Source organism: Ornithorhynchus anatinus, chromosome 7 (assembly GCF_004115215.2).
Source record: "Ornithorhynchus anatinus isolate Pmale09 chromosome 7, mOrnAna1.pri.v4, whole genome shotgun sequence".
NCBI lineage: Eukaryota > Metazoa > Chordata > Mammalia > Monotremata > Ornithorhynchidae > Ornithorhynchus > Ornithorhynchus anatinus.
In genome coordinates, this window is record NC_041734.1 from 55,232,159 (window position 1) to 55,254,456 (window position 22,298).

Genomic DNA, 22,298 nt, shown 5'->3' on the forward strand with positions numbered 1-22,298 from the left:
ATAAATCGGTGAACTTATACTAACCTGCCAAATCCCAATAAGACAAAAAACATTTTTAGAAAAATGTGAACGATCTGTCAGCTGGTGACAATTGTGACATTTAATTTGCATTTAAAGCGATAGAAACGAATGCGTTCAAAATAGCTTTTCATCAGAAACAAACATCAATTGGTACTATATTTTGGCTCTTTGAGCCGTTCTGGTTAGACTCCAAATGTTCTTCCTCGCTATGACCAGAATGAAAATGACCTTTTATTGCCAATTTTCGATTTATATTACTTGGGATCTCCAAGCAAAATTTACTGTAGATATTTTCTGATTCTCCCATCGGGGTTCCCGATTCTTTTATAGAATTTAGTCTTTGTACCTCGTTTTTCTGTAGGTAATTCTTTTTATTGGTGATATGAAAATGTACTGAAGTAACTTACAGTTTTACAGCATTTTGTTTTTTGAATTCAAAGAATACTTTTTGTGATGAATTCTGGGCTTTTTTTTTTCCATTACAAACTTTCAAAATTGGGTAGGCTGCAATGAATTATTTCAGGGTATTAGTATGCATAATAGTTCAGTACAAAAATAACCATAGGATAAGAAATGTGATTAAAAATCAGCTGATACATTTTATAGCTATATCTGAATAATAACATACCCTGAAAATTTACTATTATAAAAACAGTGTTGCTAGGCATTCCTCAAATTCAATTTCTTTTTAGAATAAAGAAGAGGAAAACATAGAATAAAACAGACAATAGACTTATTTAGTAGACAGAGAGACGATGATCATTTCCCCAAAAGTGTTTTGCTTCTCCTTTCGTCATTTACAGTTAGAAAATGCAAATTTAAAAAGATAGAGACTATGGTTTCATATTATTTTTATCAAATTAACCTAATGCCTTTTCCTACAACTATTGCCCCAACCACCTTTTATTTCACTACATTTGTTCCACCATCTATTATTTTTATCAGTCCTCCTTTTCACTGGAAGTGGTCTATTCTGTACAGAGTTCGAAAATCAGTTAATGACACCTCTGATTACAATTTGCTGCTAAATTTGCTGTGGGCAGGGAACGTGTCTACTGACTCTGTTCCACTGTACTTTCTCAAGTACTCAGTGCAGCGCTGTGCACACAGTAAGAGCTCAAAAAATACCACTGAAGATAAAAAAATGAGCCCAGAAAGGCAGTTCCCTACAGATAAATGTCTGCTTCACTGAGCGGCAGCATTTTCCAAGGGGAGGAAATATTTAACAGTAGTCAGTATTAGAGGTGAACTCCTGTGGATGACTTTTTGCAAGCTCCCCAGGTGTCCTTATAGACAGTAGTGTCCCACAAATTGTAGCTTCAGTGCAGATAGTGTTGAATGTGCATTTTTATATTAAGGATGTCATTATCTTCACATATCAATTGTTTTCACGTTCAATCAGAGTAATCCTTATATCTTAGAACATTAAAAAAACTGAAACTACCTGAACGATTTGGGTTTCCCTAAGTTGAAGACAAGCCACGTGATTCTGAAATTTCAATACATGTGATTAACTATTCAGTGTAAATCCCAAATCTCACAGAGTAAACTTGTCAGTTTGGGGTCTTTTGTTTTCCAGGTGATCAACACTTCTGAGTGGTTATGATTTAGTGTTCTCAGTTCTGTAAGTCTCCCTATGAGACGAGCAAAATGCTGCGGATCTTCTGGATGATAAATTTTTGAATATTTATACAAAATTCCTAAAAGTGGTTCTTGCAGCTTTTCCACATGTTGCTTATTTTTTAGGAGCGGACGATCTGAAACATAAAAGACACCATAGTTATCTTAATGTTTCCTAATAAAAACACAAAGGATAAGAATGAATAAAAACTATAGTAATGATGATATGCTACTCAGTGTTTTTAAAGATAACTAGTTTGGCGGAGAATTTACTTCTTTGTAGTAAAGAATTTTTTCTTTACTACAAGCTCTGCCACTTGTCAACTGTGTGACTTAACTTCACACAGCTAAATTAAGCAAGTCACTTAACTTCTCTGTGCCTCAACTTCTTCATCTGTAAAATGGGGATTAAGACTGTGAGCCTCACGTGGGACAGCCTGATGACCCTGTATCTACCCCAGCGCTTAGAACAGTGCATAGTAAGCGCTTAACAAATACCAACATTATTATTATCTTCTCTCTTGGGCCTGGAAGTCCCTCCCCTTTCATATCTGACAGTCCACCACTCTCTCTACCTTCAAAAGCCTCCTAAAGTCACAACTCCAAGGGGGCTTCCCAGACTAATAAGAACGATAATAATAATGATGATACTGGTATTTGTACTAAGCACTGGGGTAATTACAAGATAATCAGGTCCCACATGGGCCTCACTTTGTAAGTAGGAGATATTGAGTCCCATTTTACAGATGAGGGAACTGAAGTCCAAAGTAGTTAAGTAACTTGCCTAAGGTGACACAACAGGTAATTGGCAGAGGTGGAATTAGAACCCAGGTCCTCTAACGCCCAGATTCCTTCTCTTTCCACTAGGCCAAGCTCCTTCTAACCCTCCTAAACTCTGTATTTCCCTTATCTCCCCACCCCTCTACTATTTCCCCAATTGATAATCAATTTTAATGTCTATATGCCCCTGTAGATTGTAAGCTCATTCTCTAGTCAAGGAATGCCTCTACCACCTCTGCATTATAGTTTCCTAAGTATTTAATATAGAGCTCTACAAACAATATGCATTCAATAAATATGATTGATTGAGGATTAAGAGAAAACCCAAGATATTGAGATCCTTTCAAATTTATATAAATTTCATTAAGTTTTAGCTCAGTAACTTCTGGATATTCTAGTTTTGTTTGCTATTTTAAAATGTCACTAATCAATAATTTAAAAATATATTCAATACAGTTTCCATTGAAGACTTTACCTGAAAAAAACACAGTAGTTGCTGAGAGCAGGGCATATTCAGTCTCAGTTATATTAAGTTCACCCATACTTCTGTAGAAGTAAAACAGTGCAGTGATAAATTCTTCAGTAATACCTAAAAAAAGTGCCATAACATATTCCAATCAGAATTCAATATAGACTAAAACATGTTACAATTATAATTTCCTTTTTCTCAAATAAGAAAAGAAAATAAAGAAAATAAAATAAATCGAGCCAAACCAAATATTATTTCATACCATAAAGTGGCCATTTTGTTATTATTTGTAGATATTACCTGATGTAGTAGTAGAAGTTGGACTCTCCTCACTGTGAGAAGTGTCTATAGAATAAATAACATTTCTGTCATAACCCGGAATGTGACAATTCAAAGCATGTTCTGAAAACCTTACTGCATCTAGAGAGGAAAACAAAAAATATTTTGTTTAATTTTTAACTATTCATTAAGTAGGTACTACACATAAAATTATATCTGATTTCATTTCATCTGGCAAGATCTGTAGGCAAATGAAAGTTTAACTGGGAAGGTTCACCACAGTATCGAGATTTAGATGCTTGATGACCCTAGAAAACATATTTTTTCTTTCTTTGACTTTTAGGACTTCCCCATCATTAATTGAAGATACTTTAGACTTCACTTTAGAAAGTGTACTCTCAGTAACAGCTTTAATTTTCCCCACAGTCTAAAGTAAATGAGGTACTTTGAGGCACATTAAACTCTTTCACACCACTACGAGGCTATTTCACCCCTGCCGTTCAAAGGGAACTAGGAAAATAAGATTCAATATTTGGATTCTTGATGTGATATAAAACCCCATCTCCTTATGCCCTCTCTGATTAATTCCCAACACTCCAGCTCTTATCATCTCACCAGCCATCTCTATCCCTTCATAGTTATTTACTACCATATTACCTTCCTCAACTGTACATTCAATTATTAATGCAAAAAGAGTTTACTCTAGCTTCTATTTGTAAATACTTTTATATCTTTTTCCCCCTCAAAGTGGAAGCACCTTGTGAACAGGAAATGTAATTCTTATTTCTGTTGTGCTTTCCCTTAGGCTGCAAGTCTCACATGGGATAGGGACTGTGTCCAACCTAATTATCTTGCATTTATACCAGCACTTAATACAGTGCTTGGCATGTATTAAGCACTTAACAAATATTATTATTATTATTCCCATATGCTTAGTACAATGCACTGCACCCATGGGACATTCAATAAATACCATACTAGAGAAGCAGCATGGCCTAGCTGATAAAGCAGGGGCCTGGGAGTCAGAAAGACCTGGGTTCTAATCCCAGCTCCATCACTTGTCTGCTGTGTGACTTTGGGTGAGTCACTTCATTTTTCTGTGCCTCAGTTCCCTCATCAGTAAAATGGGGATTAAGACTGAGCTCCAGGCACAACAGTGACAGGGAACTGATTAGTTGTCTCTACCTCAGTGCTTAAAACAGTGCCTGGCACATAGTAAGTTCTTAACAAATACCATGGTTATTATTATTATGATTACTAGCACAGAAGAATATATGGAGAAGGTCAACCAAGATGATCAGGGGAAAGAAGAACTTTTCATATGAGAATAGGTGGAAAAGAATTGAGATTCTTCAGTCTGGAAAGACAAAGGCTGAGAGGGAATGTAAGAACATGGAATTGTTGTTTACTAAATCCCACAACCAAATAAAGGGGCACCCAAAGAAGCTTGTAGGGAGTAAGTTCATGACAAACCAAATGAAACAATTCATGTCATAAGCACCCAAAATTCAGTATTTTAATCACTTGTCCAGGCTGAAAATATGAGTTTTAAGAGAATTGGATAAACTAATAGATGAGTGGTCTGTAATAACTTATCCAAGGGGCAGTTAAGGGTGTAAAAGGAAAAGTTAGGTGTGTTACATGATGAAACTTTAAACAAGAGCTACCATCCAAAAGCTCTGTTGCAACGGCACAAATTTCTTACTTTCATGAGCTGATGAAGGACAGTCATTAAATCTCTGATTATAGATCTGGGCAGACCTCAGGAACATTGCTTCAACTGTTGAACCTTTCAACAGTGCAATCTGGTCATCATTAGCCAAACTTTCAAATCCTGTAAAAAAAAAAAAAGCATCTTAAAGTATTTTCCAGGATTCCTTCAAAAAGACAATCATCTTAAATCATCCAAGTTGCTTCTCACAAGCAACGCTCCCTCAAATAATGTGTCCAACCCTAAAGCAAAATGCTTGATTAAAAATTTTAATTTTTAACAAATTTTCAGTAATCTAATCAATCAGATTTGTTGGGATAAAAGTAACAGATTATGTAGATGCAATCTATTAAATTAGTAATATCCATACTTGGGGTGTAGCCTGTTAGCTAAATATATTTTAAATTCTTTTGTGCCAAAGTTGAAGTAACCTGATTTTCGGACCTTTGTGTTTTTTGGTTTACTTTCCAGGCCCCTGGGCCAACTCCTTTTTCCAGCCACTCCTGTCTAACCCACCCCTTCTTGAAGTCTAAAAAAAAAAATGTGACAGCCCCCAAAATACAGCATGTGCACAAGGACGAACTGCTTCAAGCTGCAAAGCAGACCTCATAATACTCTGCATTACGCTAGAAACATTATTCTAAATAGAAGTTTTATCTACAATTCTAAGGAAGCAGGGACCCCCCAAAGGACTCGGAATGAGCCTTCTCCCTTAAACTTCTGAGCTCCTGAAGCAACTACCCCAGTTACAAACCATAGTTCTACCCTTTAGTGGAAGGGAGATGGTGGGAATATTCATTTCGATGGCATTGAAATTAGGGTCTTTTCCCCCTCCATAGTTAAACCTGATTTTCTCCTTTCAGCCTGGTGGGTTGCAGGCAAAATTATCAGACATAGAAAGGAAAAACATCCTTCCTCTTTTAGTGTTTCGATTTCGAGACTATGGGATGTAAGCAGCAGTATACCTTCCCACTACCTCCAGTCCTTGAGAGAGAGACAAATTTGTGTTTCTTAAATAAGAGACAAATCTGGGTTCACTCCAAGTAAAATTTTCTGAGTACACAGAGTCAAGGTAAAGAAATATGGAAATTATTTCCAGGACATCTGGCAACCATAATTCCAAAATTCTCTCTTTACATTTGAGGGGGAAAAAAAATGTCTTCAAGCCAGTTGCTTCTGTGCTCAGTAGGAAGTTGCTGAAGAGAGGGAAGGAAGGTACGCTGACTGGCCTTTCACAATCATTAAACTCACTGATAATGTGAAGAAAAATAGAGTGTTACAGGGGCAGGTTTGGGGTAAGCACCAAGGCAAACCCATTTAATAATAATAATTATTATGGCATTTGTTAAGTGCTTACTATGTGCTGGACATTATACTAAGCACTGGGGTGGATACAAGCAAATCGGGTTGGACCCAGTCCCCAACCCACGTGGAGCTCACAGTCTCAATCCCCATTTTACAGATGAGGGAACTGAAGCCAGAGAAGTGAAGTGACTTGCCCGAGGTCACACAGCAGACAAGTGGTGGGGCCAGGATCAGAACTCATGACCTTCTGACTCCCAACCCATGCTCTATCCACTATGCCATGCTTCTTCCATTTCCATTCAGACAGGTTTAAACAATCCCCTTAGCTTCTTGAGTCGCTCTCTCGGGATTTCAGTCCATTTCAGGGGATTCAGACTGAGAAGCTATGCACTGTGACTGAACCACTTCTGCACATGTTCAATAATAGTTCCTCATGCATGTGGCTTTCCCCTGGGCCCATGTAGCTCTGTGGAGAACTGTATATATCATCATGATCATTATTACCATTTATTGAGCACTTACTATGTGCAGAGCACTGTACTGAGAGTTGGGAGAGTATAATATAATAGCTGGCAGACCTGGTCCCTGCCCTCAGTAAGCTTACAGTATAAAGGGGAGCTTACATGGAATAGGGACTCTCAGACGTGAGTATGGACTGACTTCTGTTTTGTTTCAGGCTCACTTCCAAACTGGCAAGGCACACAGATGTCAGGAACCAGAGCCAGTACCAAGATGGAGGAGACGGGCTAGAACTGGGATCATTTGGATCAGGTTAGACCTCAAATTTCCAATTTGGGCAGAATAAATTGGCTCCAGTCTCACCACATCTTCACTGTGTAACTAATTTCTCTTCCCCAATAACCCAAACTAAGGTTTACTGAGGGGAAGAATCAGAATGATAGATATTTATTCATCAAAAAGAGTACTAGCTAGATTGTAAACAACTCCATTGGAAAGCAAGATCCCTCAGGGCTAGAACCATGTCTTTTACTTCTATTGAACTTTTTCAGACATTTAGTACAGTGGTTTGTACTCACTAGGTGCTCAAGAAATGCCAATAATTAATTGATTTTGCTCAAAATTTTTTCCTCGTCTCAAAAAATCATGGCACAATTAAGGGAAGACTGATTTAAAAAAAAAATCATCAAATAATTATTTCCATTTACTTTACAAAACTTGCAAAGGAATTTTGCTACCTGGAAGCCTCTTGGTAAAATCTACCAACACCTGAACGTGAAGTACTGCTGTCTCTGAGAGATGCAGAAAGCTTTCCTCAGGATTTGCAGATTCCTGCAACTAATAAGAAGACAATTTATTGAAATACTTTCATCAGATTGTATGTGCAAAGTAGAAATAATTGAATATTTATGGTATTAATTATCTGAATTTAAATAGCTGGGTATGAACTCGTACAAATTTTTTTGCTTCTTCAAGAGGAATTGTGTATTTTTGGTGGGCTGCCACAATGTGATCAATGAGCTGATGTTCCCCTGGAGTTAGTTCCACTCTCTCCTGGATCTTTTAAAAAAATACAAGAAAACATAATGTTTATTGCTTTAGACAGAAAAAATTCATAAAGAAAATAATCTGTAGATGAGAAAAAATGTTTACCACCTTTCCAGATCTAGTTGTAGATGATACATGTTTGTTGTCTGCTCCCTCATCTTCCACTTTGATGTTACAAAAGAAACTGCCTTTCTGTTTCAAATTCTTTCGTAGTCGCTTTGATTTACACTGGACTTCTGTTAACAAGCCTGCAATATTTCAAAATCCATATTAAATGCTCTTGAGATTTCAAAAAGTATTACTAGTTACAAAATGGTTGTGTTGTGCGTGAGCATCTTAACATGTCACTTCTCTGGCTGATCATTATGTGAAATCAAATCTGTTTCTGCTTACTTAATTAAACTAACAAAAACAGACCAGCTAGAAAGATAGAGAGAATTATACCTTCCTCAGTCTTTCCAATCATGTTTTCTCCTAGTCCATTTCCATATCTCCGTTTGTACCTTAGCTCAGTCATAATCATTTGTTGTCTCTTCTGTGGTTCATCCCTCTCTTCTCCAGTAATAATAATTATTATGGTATTTGTTAAGCGCTTACTATGTGCCAAGCACTGTTCTAAGCACAGGTTGCCCCACAAGAGGCTCACGCTCTTAATCCCTATTTTACAGATGAGGTAACTGAGGCACAAAGAAGTTAAGTGGCTAGCCCAAAGTCACGCAGCTTTATTCCTTAATCTTTCCCTTGTCCCATCATAACTCTTAGTCTGCCAAAGTACTAGAACACTGCTTCTAGTCTGCTTCCAGTTGAGGAATCAACTCGTCTTTGTGGTTGATAGAATTTTAAACTGACTTTCAAGATTCAAATTATAGACTAATTCTAAACCTGCTTGTCCCTGAAATCATGACTTCTCTCAGGTCAGAGGTATTTCCCGTTTCATCGAATAATGGTGGCAATATGCTCCCCGTCAATCGATTTTAAAGTTAGACTGAATGTGCACAGTATTCAAACAGTCTTATCTAAGCGTGCTTTTATCCTTGGCTCTTGACCACATGAGCATGAAAGTTTCTCGTGGAAAGTGAAAATGAGCAAAGTCTCTTTTCTGTCTATGTAGTCAGAATACCCTGAGCACCCTTTGTTGACTGAACATGTTAGCTGCCAGTAGTATTCACCAAGGATTCTGAAGAATAACAAATTACCTTCGAGAATAAGAACACAGAACTATTACTTTAAAACACCACTTATTCAGGATACACTGCTTAAATGCAGCAGAGGCATCAGAAAACAAAGAGAACCCCCAGTACAGAAATAATTTGATCAAAGGCCACCAAATTTGGGTCACCCAAGGCAGGGTGAAGAAGGGGACCAGACTGAAAAGAGGGGTGGGGACAGAGAGAAGGAGAAAAGCAATGGGCGTTGGGAGGCGCAGGTCAGAGAAAAGAGAAAACAGATTTTGAGGGATGGCAGGGAGAGAAAGGAGGGGAGAGAGAGTGGGAGGAAGAAGAAGGAGGGAGACAGAGAGAGAAAAAAGGACAGACAGTGATAAAGTGGGAGTGAGAAAAAAGTAGGATTTCTGGCATACCAGAAACACCTCGTTTCAGTTAATATGTAGCTTATTCCAGTCAACTGCAGCTCAGTAGACTGTGGATGTAGCTGGATATGCCAGTTCGGCTACAGTGGCAGTTATACCCCCACTGCTATCGGAGGAAGCAGCGTGGCAGGTGGAAAGAGCACAGGCTCAGGAGTCAGAAGGACTCCCGGCTCTGCCACTTGTCTGCTATGTTACCTTGGGCAAATCACTTTACTTCTCTGTGCCTCAGTTACCTCATCTGCAAAATGAGGATTAAGACTGTGAGCCCTATGTGGGACAGGGACTGTGTCCAAATTGATAACCTTGTATCTACCCCGGCACTTGGAACATTGCTTGGCACATAATAAGCTCTTAACAAAATATCATAATAATAATGGTTATCATTATTATTATTATTATACTACCAAAGAGGAAGGTGGGCAGCTTCTTTCCTCTTCCTCATCCTTGCTCCCCTGCCGTCGCCACTCCTGCCACACTGGAGGGCTCCCTCCCACCATGCCAACTAAAAGAAACTGGAACCCATTAGTGACCACAGGGTGGGACCCCCAAAAAGTGTGATTGTACTACATACCCAGAGGGAGCTGTCTATTCATGTTAGTTTAATCTAAAACAGAAGTGACAAGCTGGGCATTGCTCCATTCAGAAAAAAATATGTTAAAAGAATACTTCGAAGCCCCCCCACATATTGGGATAGGTCCTCCAAATTTAGCAGTTTCACAACCAGGGACCTTCCGCATGTGTAAATATGGAATGTATAATTTAGATATTGAAATTCCATTCTCAAGAGGAGAAGGAAACAGTCACAGAAAATTCTTCCAAGAAAAATGACAGATAACAAACAGCGGATCACTTACATTCTGCCAGCATTCCCACTGCCTTACACTTTTTCAAGCGGCACTCTTGACATTTTCTACGCATATACATGTCCATTTCACAGTGCCCCCCATTCTTGCATCTATATACTGCATTTTTGGTGATACTTCGGCGAAAAAATCCTAAGAACAAAGATATTTTCAAAAATCTAATTATTTTTTGAAATTCCAGCTAGTTCCTGGCCAAGTTCACATGAAGCAAAACCAATGTTTATGTCCAGTGAAATTCTTAAACCCACAAATATTTCCAGCCTCCCTTTCAATCACAAAGGGAATTGGCATCCAGGTCTTTTTATTGCAATATTTCTAAATTGTCTGAAATCTATCTGTTTCAGCTGGTGCAGGTTTATAGATTTTTTTTGGCCATGAGATTGTGTGTTCATATACATTTCCTAATTAGCACAAAGGTCAATCTGACAGACAGCTGTTTCTCTAGATTCCCCTAAAATTCTATATTACTTCTTTCGACCTGTTGCCAGCCTGCCTGGCCTCACTGGTTTGTCATAAGATTTCCAGGGTGGCTGTAGAATGGGTTTCAGAGCTGGAACCTGGAAATATCCAAAGTAATATGTCCATTAAGTAGATATCAAGATTTTATTTTTCTAAAATAGAACTTGGGGTGAGGAATTCCATTCATACAACTCCTGTTTACCCAGCGCACTGACCTCCAAGTGTTAGATTTACACCATACAGATGTGAATTAGAAACAGGGATTTCAAATGAAAAAATCCTCTAAAAAAGAACATTTGCCTGCATAGACTCTGTCTAGTGCAGCTAACGGTCAAGTTGATTAAATATATTTACATTCAATAATAATGTCTAATTTTTCACATCACAAAGTGAAATGGTAATTTGTCAATAATCAATTAAATTCATTCACTGTATCCAACCAAACTGAAAATATTTCAATATGGGACCTGAATTACTTGCTTTACTTCATATTAATCAAAAAATTGCATATTTCAACCCAATTTCCACTTTACTTGAGCTGGGAAGACAACCTGAGAGCCTTCCTTTGAAAATCTGGATAATTATCTGGATAATTACTTCAAGTCTTCACATCAGCAATCTAGCTAAAAAAAAAGAATCTATGTTCAACTGTTTTAATTAAACATCACCTGAGCAATTATTAGCATTTTAAAAGCTCAGGTGACCATTAAAATTTACTATTAAAGAACCATTTAGAGGTCTCCATTCTGGAAACTAAAAATCAGAGGGTATAAATAATTTCCATTTCACCTTCAGACTCATTTAACAACCGCTCCAAAATTAATCAGTAAGCAATAGTTCTCAAATATTAAACAGAAAATTTCCATTTTGAAAGGAATATAAAAGTGGTTATCACTTTTACATTATATAGTAAACTCACGATTCCATCAACTGTCTTACTATGAAATCAAGTAAAAGAGTAGAGATAGCACCGATAACCCAAAAGAATATGAGGTGCTCAGGTTATCTGTTTGGGTCTCTGGAGTTCCCAAGACATGATGCCTCGTCCATGGTACCAGGGAACTTCTACTCATGCTTTTGACAGGGGTACTCCCCCTCTGCCAACCTGCCTTTGCCACCTCTGAGAGTGGATACCCCTTGGTCTCCCGTGGTGCTTTCCTCCGCAGCTCCCGGGGGGGGGGGGGGTGGCCTGCAGAGAAGCAGCGTGGCTCAGTGGAAAGAGCACGGGTTTCGGAGTCAGAGGTCATGAGTTCGAATCCCGGCTCTGCCACTTGTCAGCTGTGTGACTGTGGGCAAGTCACTTAACTTCTCTGTGCCTCCGTTACCTCATCTGTAAAATGGGGATTAAGACTGTGAGCCCCACGTGGGACATCCTGATTCCCCTGTGTCTACCCCAGCGCTTAGAACAGTGCTCGGCACATAGTAAGCGCTTAACAAATACCAACATTATTATTATCCGGAAGCAAACTAGGATTAGCACCATAGGGATTTTCAGGTTGTCACAATGTTTTTCCCAGGTCCCCAGCCACCAGTGAAGTTGCAAGAGCAGGTGTTGGGAGAGACTTGATCACCAATCGAGTTCCTATTTCACCACTTCTAGTTTTTTCCCAGCTCCATTTTCCCAAAGAGCAGAGACTGAGGAAGCCAGAGACCTGGGAGAATTTAGACAATGATCCAGGTTGGCTCCAATGATCCCCACTTCCTCTTAATGTCCCTGGATCTTAAAGAAAGTAGCACAGGCAGGGGAAAGTGCTAGAGTTTATTAGTGGGTTCACAGGGTACTTTCTCATAATTCAGGAGTCTCTATGATCTAAAAATTATAATAGAAGTTTACTGTTTTCAATTGGTGCTACATATTCAGTCACTGTCCACAATGCTGACTGTCAGTAGGTTTAATAATCCGAAACTACAAAGGTAAAATGTTATTTTCAAGAAGCAGGTGTAATATTTCCAGTGTCTTACCTTTGCAACCTTCACAAGTAAGTGCATTATAATGGTATCCTGAGGCTTTATCACCACAAACGACACAGAGCTCTTCCTGACCCTTAATGCGCATGGAAGAATGAGTTAATCTGGGCCTTTTTAGTCCAGGATATCCATCCTCACCTTCATGGGCCACCATGCAAGTGGGCTTATTTAATTCACAGGCGCTGAGTACATATTGCCCATCACCATACTGTGTATCTAGGCTATATGTATTGTAGTGACTTTGTGAAGATGAGGTTTGTAGTCCTGGAGGAAATTGAACAGTTGAATACTGGCAATAAGATGCTGCTTGAAAATCAGAGTCCTGAAGCTGATAATTAATATGTTCTGGCATTACATCTAAATGTAAAAGGAAAAAAAATATTGAGACAAAGCAAACACAAATTCATCCCTGAATTTTTACATTTTAAGTTTTTTTTATCCTTAGTTACTATAGAAATATATAAAATCAACTTTAAAGATCCTAAAACATTTTATAGAATATTTAAAGACTACATATAACAGATATGAAGTTATTCAATTACATTTCTTTTTTGGTAAGTAGAAGAAATCTAAATGTAAAAAGAAAAAATATATTGAGGCAAAGCAAATAAAAATTCATCCCTGAATTTTTACATTTTAATTTTTTTCTTATCTTTAGTCACTATAGAAATATTTAAAAATCAACATTAAAGATCCTAAAGCATTTTATAGTATATTTAAAGACTACATATAACAGATCTGAAGTTATTCAATTACATTTCATTTTTTTGTAAGCAGAAGAAATTCAGAAACTCCAGACCTTTTTTCTATGACGTATACATACGAAGGCTTTTAATTAACAGACCCTCAGAGGGCAAAGCTATTTTATCCATTTCAAATGTAGCATAAGGTCCCCAAAATAAAGCATTAGTTTAGGGGGATTGAATCTTTTACGTTGTAATGCTTCAGATTATTCATGGTATTAATAAACATAAATATTTTCAGGAATGCAAGGGACAATTTTCAATTTTGAGCTTGGAGGTAAGTTTAGATCAGTTACTTCTAGCGGGCAAGAATTCTGGGGCATGGTTTTCAAGGGGGAGCAGTGAGAGGGGAGATAGAGTAGCACCCAGGTTCAAAGACGTGACAAAAGAGAACAGAGATGACAGGACTGAGGTACCGCTTGGACCACGGAAAGGCAAAGATGGAGCCAGGGCAGGGATTTTATAAAACTAGAGATGAGACAGAGGCAGTGACAAAAACAAGACAGAGACAAAGATGAAGACTTAACAAACCAGAAATCTCCCATGACTGAAGCAAGCTTCAGTTCTTTCCCAGCTGCTAGGAATCTTGTCCTTTCCTAGCTGCAAAAGGGGTATGCTCTAGCCACGGCCTGAAAAGGTCTGGAAGCCACCGTCTTGGTGATTCCACTCTCAGATATTCTCTTCCCTCTCTCCATCAGCTAGCCCCCATTTAGGTCCATGGGATGGATGGGCTAGCTCCTGCTGCCCCCCGAGTCCAAAAATTTGTGAGGATGTATTTAAGGCTTTCTCGTTACAGTTCCAATTCCAAAAATCTCTCCAATTCTTCACACATAATCAGGGCCATCTAGTCTAGTCTAGTTTAGACTCCCCCAGTGCAGTCCTGTTTTTGCAATTTCAGTGGGTGGCTGGAGTACCGGAAAAAACACTGTGACCGCTTAAAAATTCAGGGTAATTGTTCCAGGTCCAAGGGCCTCGCCCCTCTTGATGAACAAAACTCCTGATGGGTGCCTCGCTGCAGTGAACGGGGAAAAGATCAAAAGATTGTCTGATGGCCAACCACTTCCCCTTCATCCCCAGAAGCAAGTTTGCTGTGAGGGGATAGAACCTCACAGGGTGTGGGGAAGCAAAGGAACACATTAAGGGAGCCTCAATCCGCTGTTCCAGAGGGAAGGGGGAGGAAGGAAAAGAAGAAAGTAGAACTTCAGCTCTTTAATTAATCAATTAATAAATGGCATCTACTGAGGGCTTGCCCTGTGCAGATCACTTGGGAGACTACAATACAGTAAAGGTGGCAGATGCCTTTCCTGCCCAAAGGAGCTTACAGGCTACAATGAAAATGAATTACAAATATGTAGATAAGTCCTGTGAGGCTGAGTGTGGAGTGACTGACTACCAAGTGATTAAAGGATACAAATCCAAATGCATGGTGACAAGGAAGGGAGAGCAAGCAGGGGAAATGAGAGTCCCAGTCGGGGAGGCCTCTTGGAGGAGAGCTCCTCCAAAATCAACTTACTGTACCTCCGTTTCATCTATCTCGCTGCCAACCCTTGCCCACGTCCTCCTTCTGGGCTATTACTCCCTCCCGCTCCATACGTGACAGACCACCACACTCCCGACCTTCGAAGACTTACTAAAATCACATCTCCCTGAAGAGGCCTTTCCCAACTAAGTCCTCTTTTCCCTCACTCAATCTCCTTTCTGCATCGCCTATGTACTTGGAATCCCTTTAAGCACTTGCTACTGACCCCACCTTTGGCCCCAAACACTTATGTGTAAATCTGTAATTTATTTAATTATTTAGATTAATGTGCATCCCCCTTTAGACTGTAAGCTCCTAGTAGGCCGGAAACATGTCTACCAATCTGCTGTATTGTACTCACTCTCCCAAGTGTTTAGTATGGTGCTCTGCACACAGTAAGGGCTTAATAAATACCAATGATTGATTGATCGATTGACTTGAGGAAGTTCCAGGCCAGAGAGAGAATGTGGGCAAGGGGTCGGTGGTGAGATAGATGAGCTCAAGGTGCGGGGTGTAGGTTGGCATTGGAGGAGCAAAATATGAGGGCAGGGTTGTAGGAATTCAGCAAGGTAAAGTGGGAGGGGGAGAGCTGATTGAGTGCTTTAAAGTCAATGGTAAGGAGTGTTTGATGCAGAGGTGGAAGTTCTTGAGGAGTGGGGAGACATGAACTGAACTTTTTTTAGAAAATGAAGTATAGACTGGGAGTGGGGAGAGACAGGCGGCAGGGAGGTCAGCGAGGAGGCTGATGATAGAATAAGTGCTTACTCAGTGGGGACCTGCATTTGGTCACTTGTGCCCTGTACCTCTCTATCGATCAATCAGATCTAGAGGTGCTCCTAGCTATAACATATGTCTCTCACCTGCAATTTCACATTTCCTCCTGCCTTCAGGACAGCTCTACCTGGATGTCCCAACACACCTAAAACTAAAAATATCCAAAACAGAACTCCTTATCTCCCACCCAAAGCCAGTTCTCCCCATATCTTTCCCATCGCCATAAGCAGTTCTACTCTCCCCACTATCTCGCAAGTCTGTTACTTTTGGTGTTGTCTGTGACTCATCTCATTCAACCCACATATTCAGTCTGCCACCAAATCCTGTAAATTCTACCTTCACAACATTGCTAAAATCTTCCCTTTCCTCTCCATCCACATTGCTATTACGCTCATCCAAGCACTTTCATGTCCTGCCTTGACTACTGCCTCTGTGCTGACCTCCCTGGCTCTTATCTCTCTCCATCACAGTCCATACTTCACTGTGCTACACAGTTAATTTTTCCAAAAACCACTTTCAGTCCATGTCTTCCCATTCCTCGAGAACTTCTAATGGTTGCCCATCCACCTTTGCACCAAACAGAAACTCCTTATCATTGGCTTTAAAGCACTCAGTAAGCTCTTCCCCTCCTATCTTACCTCACTGATCTCCTACCACAGCCCAGACTGCACATTTCTCTCCTCCAGCACCAGCTTACTCACTGTACCCCAGTATCATCTCTCTCACTGCCAACCCCTTTTCCACATCCTCCCTCTGGCCTGGAACTCCCTTCCCCTCCGTATCATCAGACGACAACTTTCCCCACTTTCAAAGCTTTTTTAAGGTCGCATCTCCTCCAAGGGGCCTTCCCCGATATAGCCCTCCTTTCCCCCGCTCCTTCTCCCTTCTGAACTGCCTCTGCACTTGGATCCGTGACCTTTGAGCACTTGATATTCACCCCACCGTCCCCCCAGCACTTTTGAAGGTATCTATAAATTACATTTTACAAATTATTTATTTATATTAATGTCTGTCTCCCCCTCTACACTGTGAGCTCCTTGTGGGCAGGGAATGTCTACAGTCTTTGTCGTACTCTTCCAAGCACTTTCGTTCATTCATTCAATCGTATTTACTGAGCATTTTCTGTTTGCAAAGCGCTGTCCTAAGCGCATGGGGGAGTATGGTACAACACCAGACACATTCCCTGCCCCCAGTGAGACAAATATTAATAATAATATACATAAATAAATTACAGGTATATAACTATGGACTGTGGGGATGGGAGGAAGGATGAATGAAGGGAACAAGTCAGGGTGAAGCAGAAGGGAGTGGGAGAAGAGGAGAGGAGGGCTTAGTCAGGGAAGGCTTTTTGGAGGAGATGTGCCTCAATAAGACTTTGAAGTGGGAGAGAGCAATTATCTGTCTCATATGAGGAGGGAGGGCATTCGAGGCCAGAGGTAGGAGGTGGGTGAGAGGTCGGCGGCCAGATGGTCGAGATAGACAAGGTACAGCGAGAGGTTTAGCATTAGAACAAAGTGTGCGGGCTGGGTTGTGGTAGGAGAGTAACGAAGTGAGCTCTGCACCCATTAAGTACTCGGTAAATACCACGGAGGAGGAAGAGGAGGAGGATTTGCTAAATTTATATTTTTCCTAAATAAACCCCTCCATCTTAAACATAATTCATACCAGATATTGCTTCCTTGAATTTTCAAAATTTAGTCTTACATACCATAATACTGTATGGGTTCAGAAAGACAGTACCCATCAGATACCGTCACATAAGTATTTGCCATACTCTGTCCCAACTTCCACTGTTTCATTCACTTCAAAGAATGATGGACTTTCTAAGGAAAAAACCTGCAAGAAAGAAATGGTTTGTAGATCATTTTAAAACTTTAAAATCTATTAAAAAAGAATACCGCTACTAAGATTCAAGGAAATCATTTAGCTGAAGAGAAAACAGTATCTACTTTGTAAAAGCGATAGGTATCTGCACTTGTGACAAAATAAAGTGGTGAGAACATCCATAAAAATCGAATGAATTGTTAATATAATTTACCAAGCTCTCACTGTTTCATTTTCTGGTACCTATGCATTCTATTTTAACTGAATGAGGTTGCCTTTATTTTCAGAAAAAAAAATACATTTCAAAGTCAGAATTAGACTAACTCTCACTGATCAAAATGTGAGAAAACAACCGACAGGAAAAACAACCTTTACATAGAAATTTTTTGCCTTCCGAGAGATACGTAAAATATTCGTTATGTAGAAGTATGGGAAGTAATATAAATGATTTCTAATAAGACCCCCAAAAAAATTCAAATATAAAAAGAGAAAGTGATTGAAAATGAAGATCATCCCTAAACCAAAGCATTTGTTATCAGTTCGTGTGGAAGTAACAGGGACTCTATCAGATTGGATCATATTGCCTCTCCCCCAGTGCTTAATGCATAGTGAGCACTTAACAGAGACCACAGTTATGATCGTTAGGTTGAAAAAAATGCAATTCTGAATGTCATTCGCTTGTGTCAAGGTTTCTGCAGCAGACTGAAGACAGAATCAAGGGTAGTGGGATCTTGACTTCTAGGTAGCAATACTTGTCGATGTTAGGTAGACCTAATGGTATGTTATCCTGGGGCAGATTTGAGCCCAAAAGTATTTCTAATATTTCTAATGAAAAATGATCTTTGTAAAACAAGCTTGCACTGTACATACCCAGCCATCAGAACAAGTTACTAATAATAATAATGGTTTTCATTAAGCATTTACTTTGTGCCAGGCACTGTACTAAGTGCTGGGGTAGGTATAAGCAAATTGGTTTGGACACAGTCCCTGTCCCAAATGAGACTCACAGTCTCAATTCACATTTTACAGATGAGGTACCTGAGGCATAGAGAAGTGAAGTGCCTTGCCCAAGGTCACACAGCAGACAAGTGGCAGAGTCAGGATTAGAATCCACGACCTTCTGACTCCCAAGCCCGTGCTGTAGCCACTACGCCATGCTGCTTCTCACCCCTGTGGCGGTCATGGTTTCCTCCTCCCTGGAGATTTTAGAGAGGCTAGATGCCTTTTTACTTAGGTTCAGCTTATTGTAGAGACAAGAATAAATAACATTTGAGATTTTTTTCTAGCCCATTTATTATGTGATCTACTACTTCCCATTAAGAAAAGTACTATTATGATTATAGAAAAGTCTTATTATCACTTTGTTTCTACAGAAAGCTCATTAAGGATGGTACTGTGGTTTTTGGATTGATGAGAAAAACTTCATTAACTCTCAGGAAAAATTAACAGAAAGTTCTATCATTATTTCTGATCTTCCAATACGATCTACATTGCTTTGAGGCATCAGTGTTTCTTTTTTAAATCATGTCAACCTATGAGCAAAGAAACTACTCTCATGGATTTCTGAGGACATTCTAGGTTATTATTTATACTGCAATGCTTTTGACAAATGCATATCTGTTGTCTCTCCTCTAAGGCTCAGCTGGAAATAAATGCCTTCCCATATTTTTTCTGTTAGAAATTAGAAAAATATATATTTTTATTACAGGAAGAAAACAACAGTTGTAGCAAAGCCTTATTAAGAGGAGAATGTTTCTCTACTCAGCTCACCTAGAGTCTGGAAGGACTTCTAGTAACAGAGGAAGCAGTTTGTCACACACTTTATTTAATCAGAAATGAATGGCAATTGGTGTTGTGACTGCAGAGAGCAAGAGACTCTATGTATGTATGCATGTATGTGACATTTGGCAACCAGTCTGTTCACCTGAGATTTAGCTTCCATCTGAAGAATCGCTCTTTGACTCCATCATTTGGATGGAGATTCAGATGCTTCAAAAGGAATTTTTTCAATGATACCACACTACAAAAATGAAAATTTAAGCCTTTGTTTTCTGATTGGCTTTTGTATCTTTGTTCGTATCTGTATGTTCATGTTCTGCACAATATTCTTGGTGGTAATGTTTATCTTTTCATTGTATATCCTGATACTAGTGCATTATTTTCTATTGAACACATTTTTAGCTCACTACTTTTTGTTTTCTGTCCAGAGCTAAATGTTATAAGGAGGGTTTCTTTTGTGGGTGTTTGTGTGTATAAGTTTAGTACACGAAACAAAACTAAAAGGTTAAAAAGGCTGAAAATACTTTGGATTTTTTGTGTAAAGAGAAGTTTGAAATTAAAAACTTTCCCTCTCTCCTTGTAAAGGAAGGTGAACAGTTACAATGAACCTGGAATGTTGTCATTTTGTTATCTCTGCCGGTAAATATTTGTTTAAAACAAAAGTGACTTAAGGGAGGTGCTCTTATCAGTGGAATCAATTTGGCATGGACAAAGTCTACATTTTTTCTTTAGTAAATATGTTTCTTAACCAAACGAAGAGAAATATATATATACATATAAATGTATATATACACTTTGATGTTAATATACTTTGGATGGTAGTACATTAATTGAAAACTATTTTAAAATGTATTGAAGTTACATTTTCTTTGTATGCACCATATGTTCAGTAGGACCAGTGAACATTCACATATTTAAAAAAACAGTTCCAGGTAAATAGAATTTACTAGGAAAAAATCATTGTTTATTCAAGAGAGCTTAATTAATATATTAAATTATATGTCATATTACTGATTAAAACATTATAAAATAGCTAAAGCTTTTTTACCAACATTTTGTAAATGATTGCTTAAAATTATGATTACATCAAAAATTACATAGCAAGACTTTTGAACTTCTCTATAACATTCTACTTAGAATAAGAGTAGTTTAGATGCACTAAAACAGTTTTCAAAACATTTTTTCTAGTGGAGATTTCAAACTACAGGTAGTAATACTATACAAAAAACTTAACATTCTCACTGTTTTTGACATGTTCTGGAGATACTTTTACGCTAAAACTCATTTTCTGGTTTCTAAGAGCTCTAGAAAAGGAAGAAATTGATTTTCCTAAAATTTCCCAGAGACTATAAATCATTTGTCTTCAGAATCTTTTGAGCTTCCCAATTTTAGAATGGGTGGTTTTGTTTTCCTAAAAGGTGACATAACACTTTAGATTTTTTAAATTAAATCTGTATATAATGTAGAATGTCTTATCCCCTAATAGCCCAAGTCCTCATTCACATTTTTCAAAATTGAGTAAGATATTAATTTGTGTCTTTTTTAAAGCTTGATAAAGAATGGATAAATTGAATGAAGATAAGAAAATAAAAAATAAATATGATACTTTATGCAAAAGATACATAGAAAGTCACATCAACACATATTTCCTTCCAAATACATTCTATTACTGTTATTTTTCTTAAATACATCCCAGTAACTTTTAGAACATGACTATTTATAAAGTATCTCGTAGTTAAGCTGCATCTTTTTAAACATTTCCCAAACACGCTAACACAACAAATATTAATTAAATGAAGCCCAAACATAGGACAGAAGTAACTCAGAAGTTCACAAAATCCAAATCATAGTTGTATATGCTCCTGTTTAACCAAATTCCTTACCTGAAGAAGAAAAATACGTTTTCCTAAATACTTACAGTGGCATACATCCTATGCTTGATCACCTGCATATAAGTTCAGAATTAAATGGTGACAGTAAAAATTACAAGCCTAAAAATTATACATACTTCGGTTATCTTCATAATACCTTTATGCAAAATATAAAATCACATCGTAAATGAACATACAACTATAAATTGATTTATGCTTACATTTAAATGATAAAATCCACAGTTCTTTAAGGAGACAAATAAAATACTCACAGAAGGAAGATATAACTAGAGCTTGCCCCTTTCCACAGAAAGGGAATACAGTATGGGAGGATTCAGCAATTACTTCAACATTCTGATTTCCAGCTGAAGCAAACGGGGCCTTTTCCCTATTTATCAGGGGGTTTTGCATACACTTAGCCTCCAGACACTCTGCAGAGCAGTGTTTTTGCTCTATCTGAGAGACAAACTTCCCACACAGCCCTCCCTAGGGTCAAAGCAAGGGCAGCTGCAAGCCTACATAAATCAAATAATAACTGGATCATCAGGGATAGAGGCCTTTGGGACCTTCACGTCACACTTTCCCAGAGTTCTCTATTGTTTACTTAATAAATATTTTGTTTTCTTGATTGAGTTCCACGTTCTCTCATTTTGGTGGCAAAACGAGGATACCTCTTCACATGTGAGTTAACATGGATAGCTGAAATGACTGGCTGGCGGAATGTTGCAATGGAATTTTGACACCTAGGCATAGGAAGATGAATTTGTATTTACCTTTAACTCCATATATGTATATTTATAGAGAGAGCAACCATTTTAACTCTATAAAGTCAGCGGCATGATAGCACGCCTCCGTTAACCTGGTTCTGTTTATAAGGTATTTACTTCCTTCTTTCCTGAGAAGAAGAAACAGGAAAATATAGCTTCAACTGACATGGTAGAAAACTTTCTCCTGAAATAAAGCCCTGTATAAACTCACATTTAGCAAAGTGGAATTCCTGCCAAGCATGGATTCCACCAGAACCAAAATCTGAATATATTCCTTTATACAAGCAAAACAGTGATCATTTCTGGGAATATACTTATCCATGCATCCTGGAGGATTCTGTTACCATTGGGCCACATAGCAATCATGTATGCACACTTCGAGGTGCAAAAATGGTTTATTGATCTTGCAGAAGTCCAAGAGATATGATCGGAAGTTGCAGTTCCTTGAACCT

At 38.5% G+C, this 22,298-nt stretch overlaps 2 protein-coding genes across 4 annotated transcripts in view; both read right to left on the minus strand.

Annotated features, from left to right (window-relative positions):
* SYCP1 (synaptonemal complex protein 1) overlaps positions 1-328 on the minus strand; it is a 66,322-nt gene extending 65,994 nt beyond the window's left edge. Inside the window, exon 1 of the mRNA XM_016228058.3 lies at positions 280-328. Within this exon, the coding sequence (XP_016083544.2) occupies positions 280-328 (49 nt within the window). The remainder of the gene's footprint in view (positions 1-279) is intronic.
* LOC100074592 (bile acid receptor-like) lies at positions 78-21,592 on the minus strand. 3 transcript variants are annotated; one of them, XM_029069224.2, is made up of 11 exons: positions 21,352-21,592; positions 17,314-17,441; positions 12,708-12,926; positions 10,134-10,274; positions 7,800-7,939; positions 7,599-7,703; positions 7,382-7,481; positions 4,875-5,003; positions 3,191-3,310; positions 2,897-3,010; positions 78-1,778 (listed from the first exon to the last, which is right to left on the minus strand). In XM_029069224.2, exons 2-11 carry the CDS (start codon positions 17,402-17,404, stop codon positions 1,540-1,542), a joined length of 1,398 nt encoding a protein of 465 aa, XP_028925057.1. In that variant the 5' UTR covers positions 17,405-17,441; positions 21,352-21,592; the 3' UTR covers positions 78-1,539. The 3 variants fall into 3 exon arrangements, with proteins under 3 accessions (XP_028925057.1, XP_001506185.3, XP_028925056.1); XM_001506135.5 differs by having other exon boundaries at positions 12,564-12,926; XM_029069223.2 differs by lacking the exon at positions 21,352-21,592 and adding an exon at positions 18,468-18,512 and having other exon boundaries at positions 12,564-12,926.
* Positions 21,593-22,298: the final 706 nt, after the last annotated feature.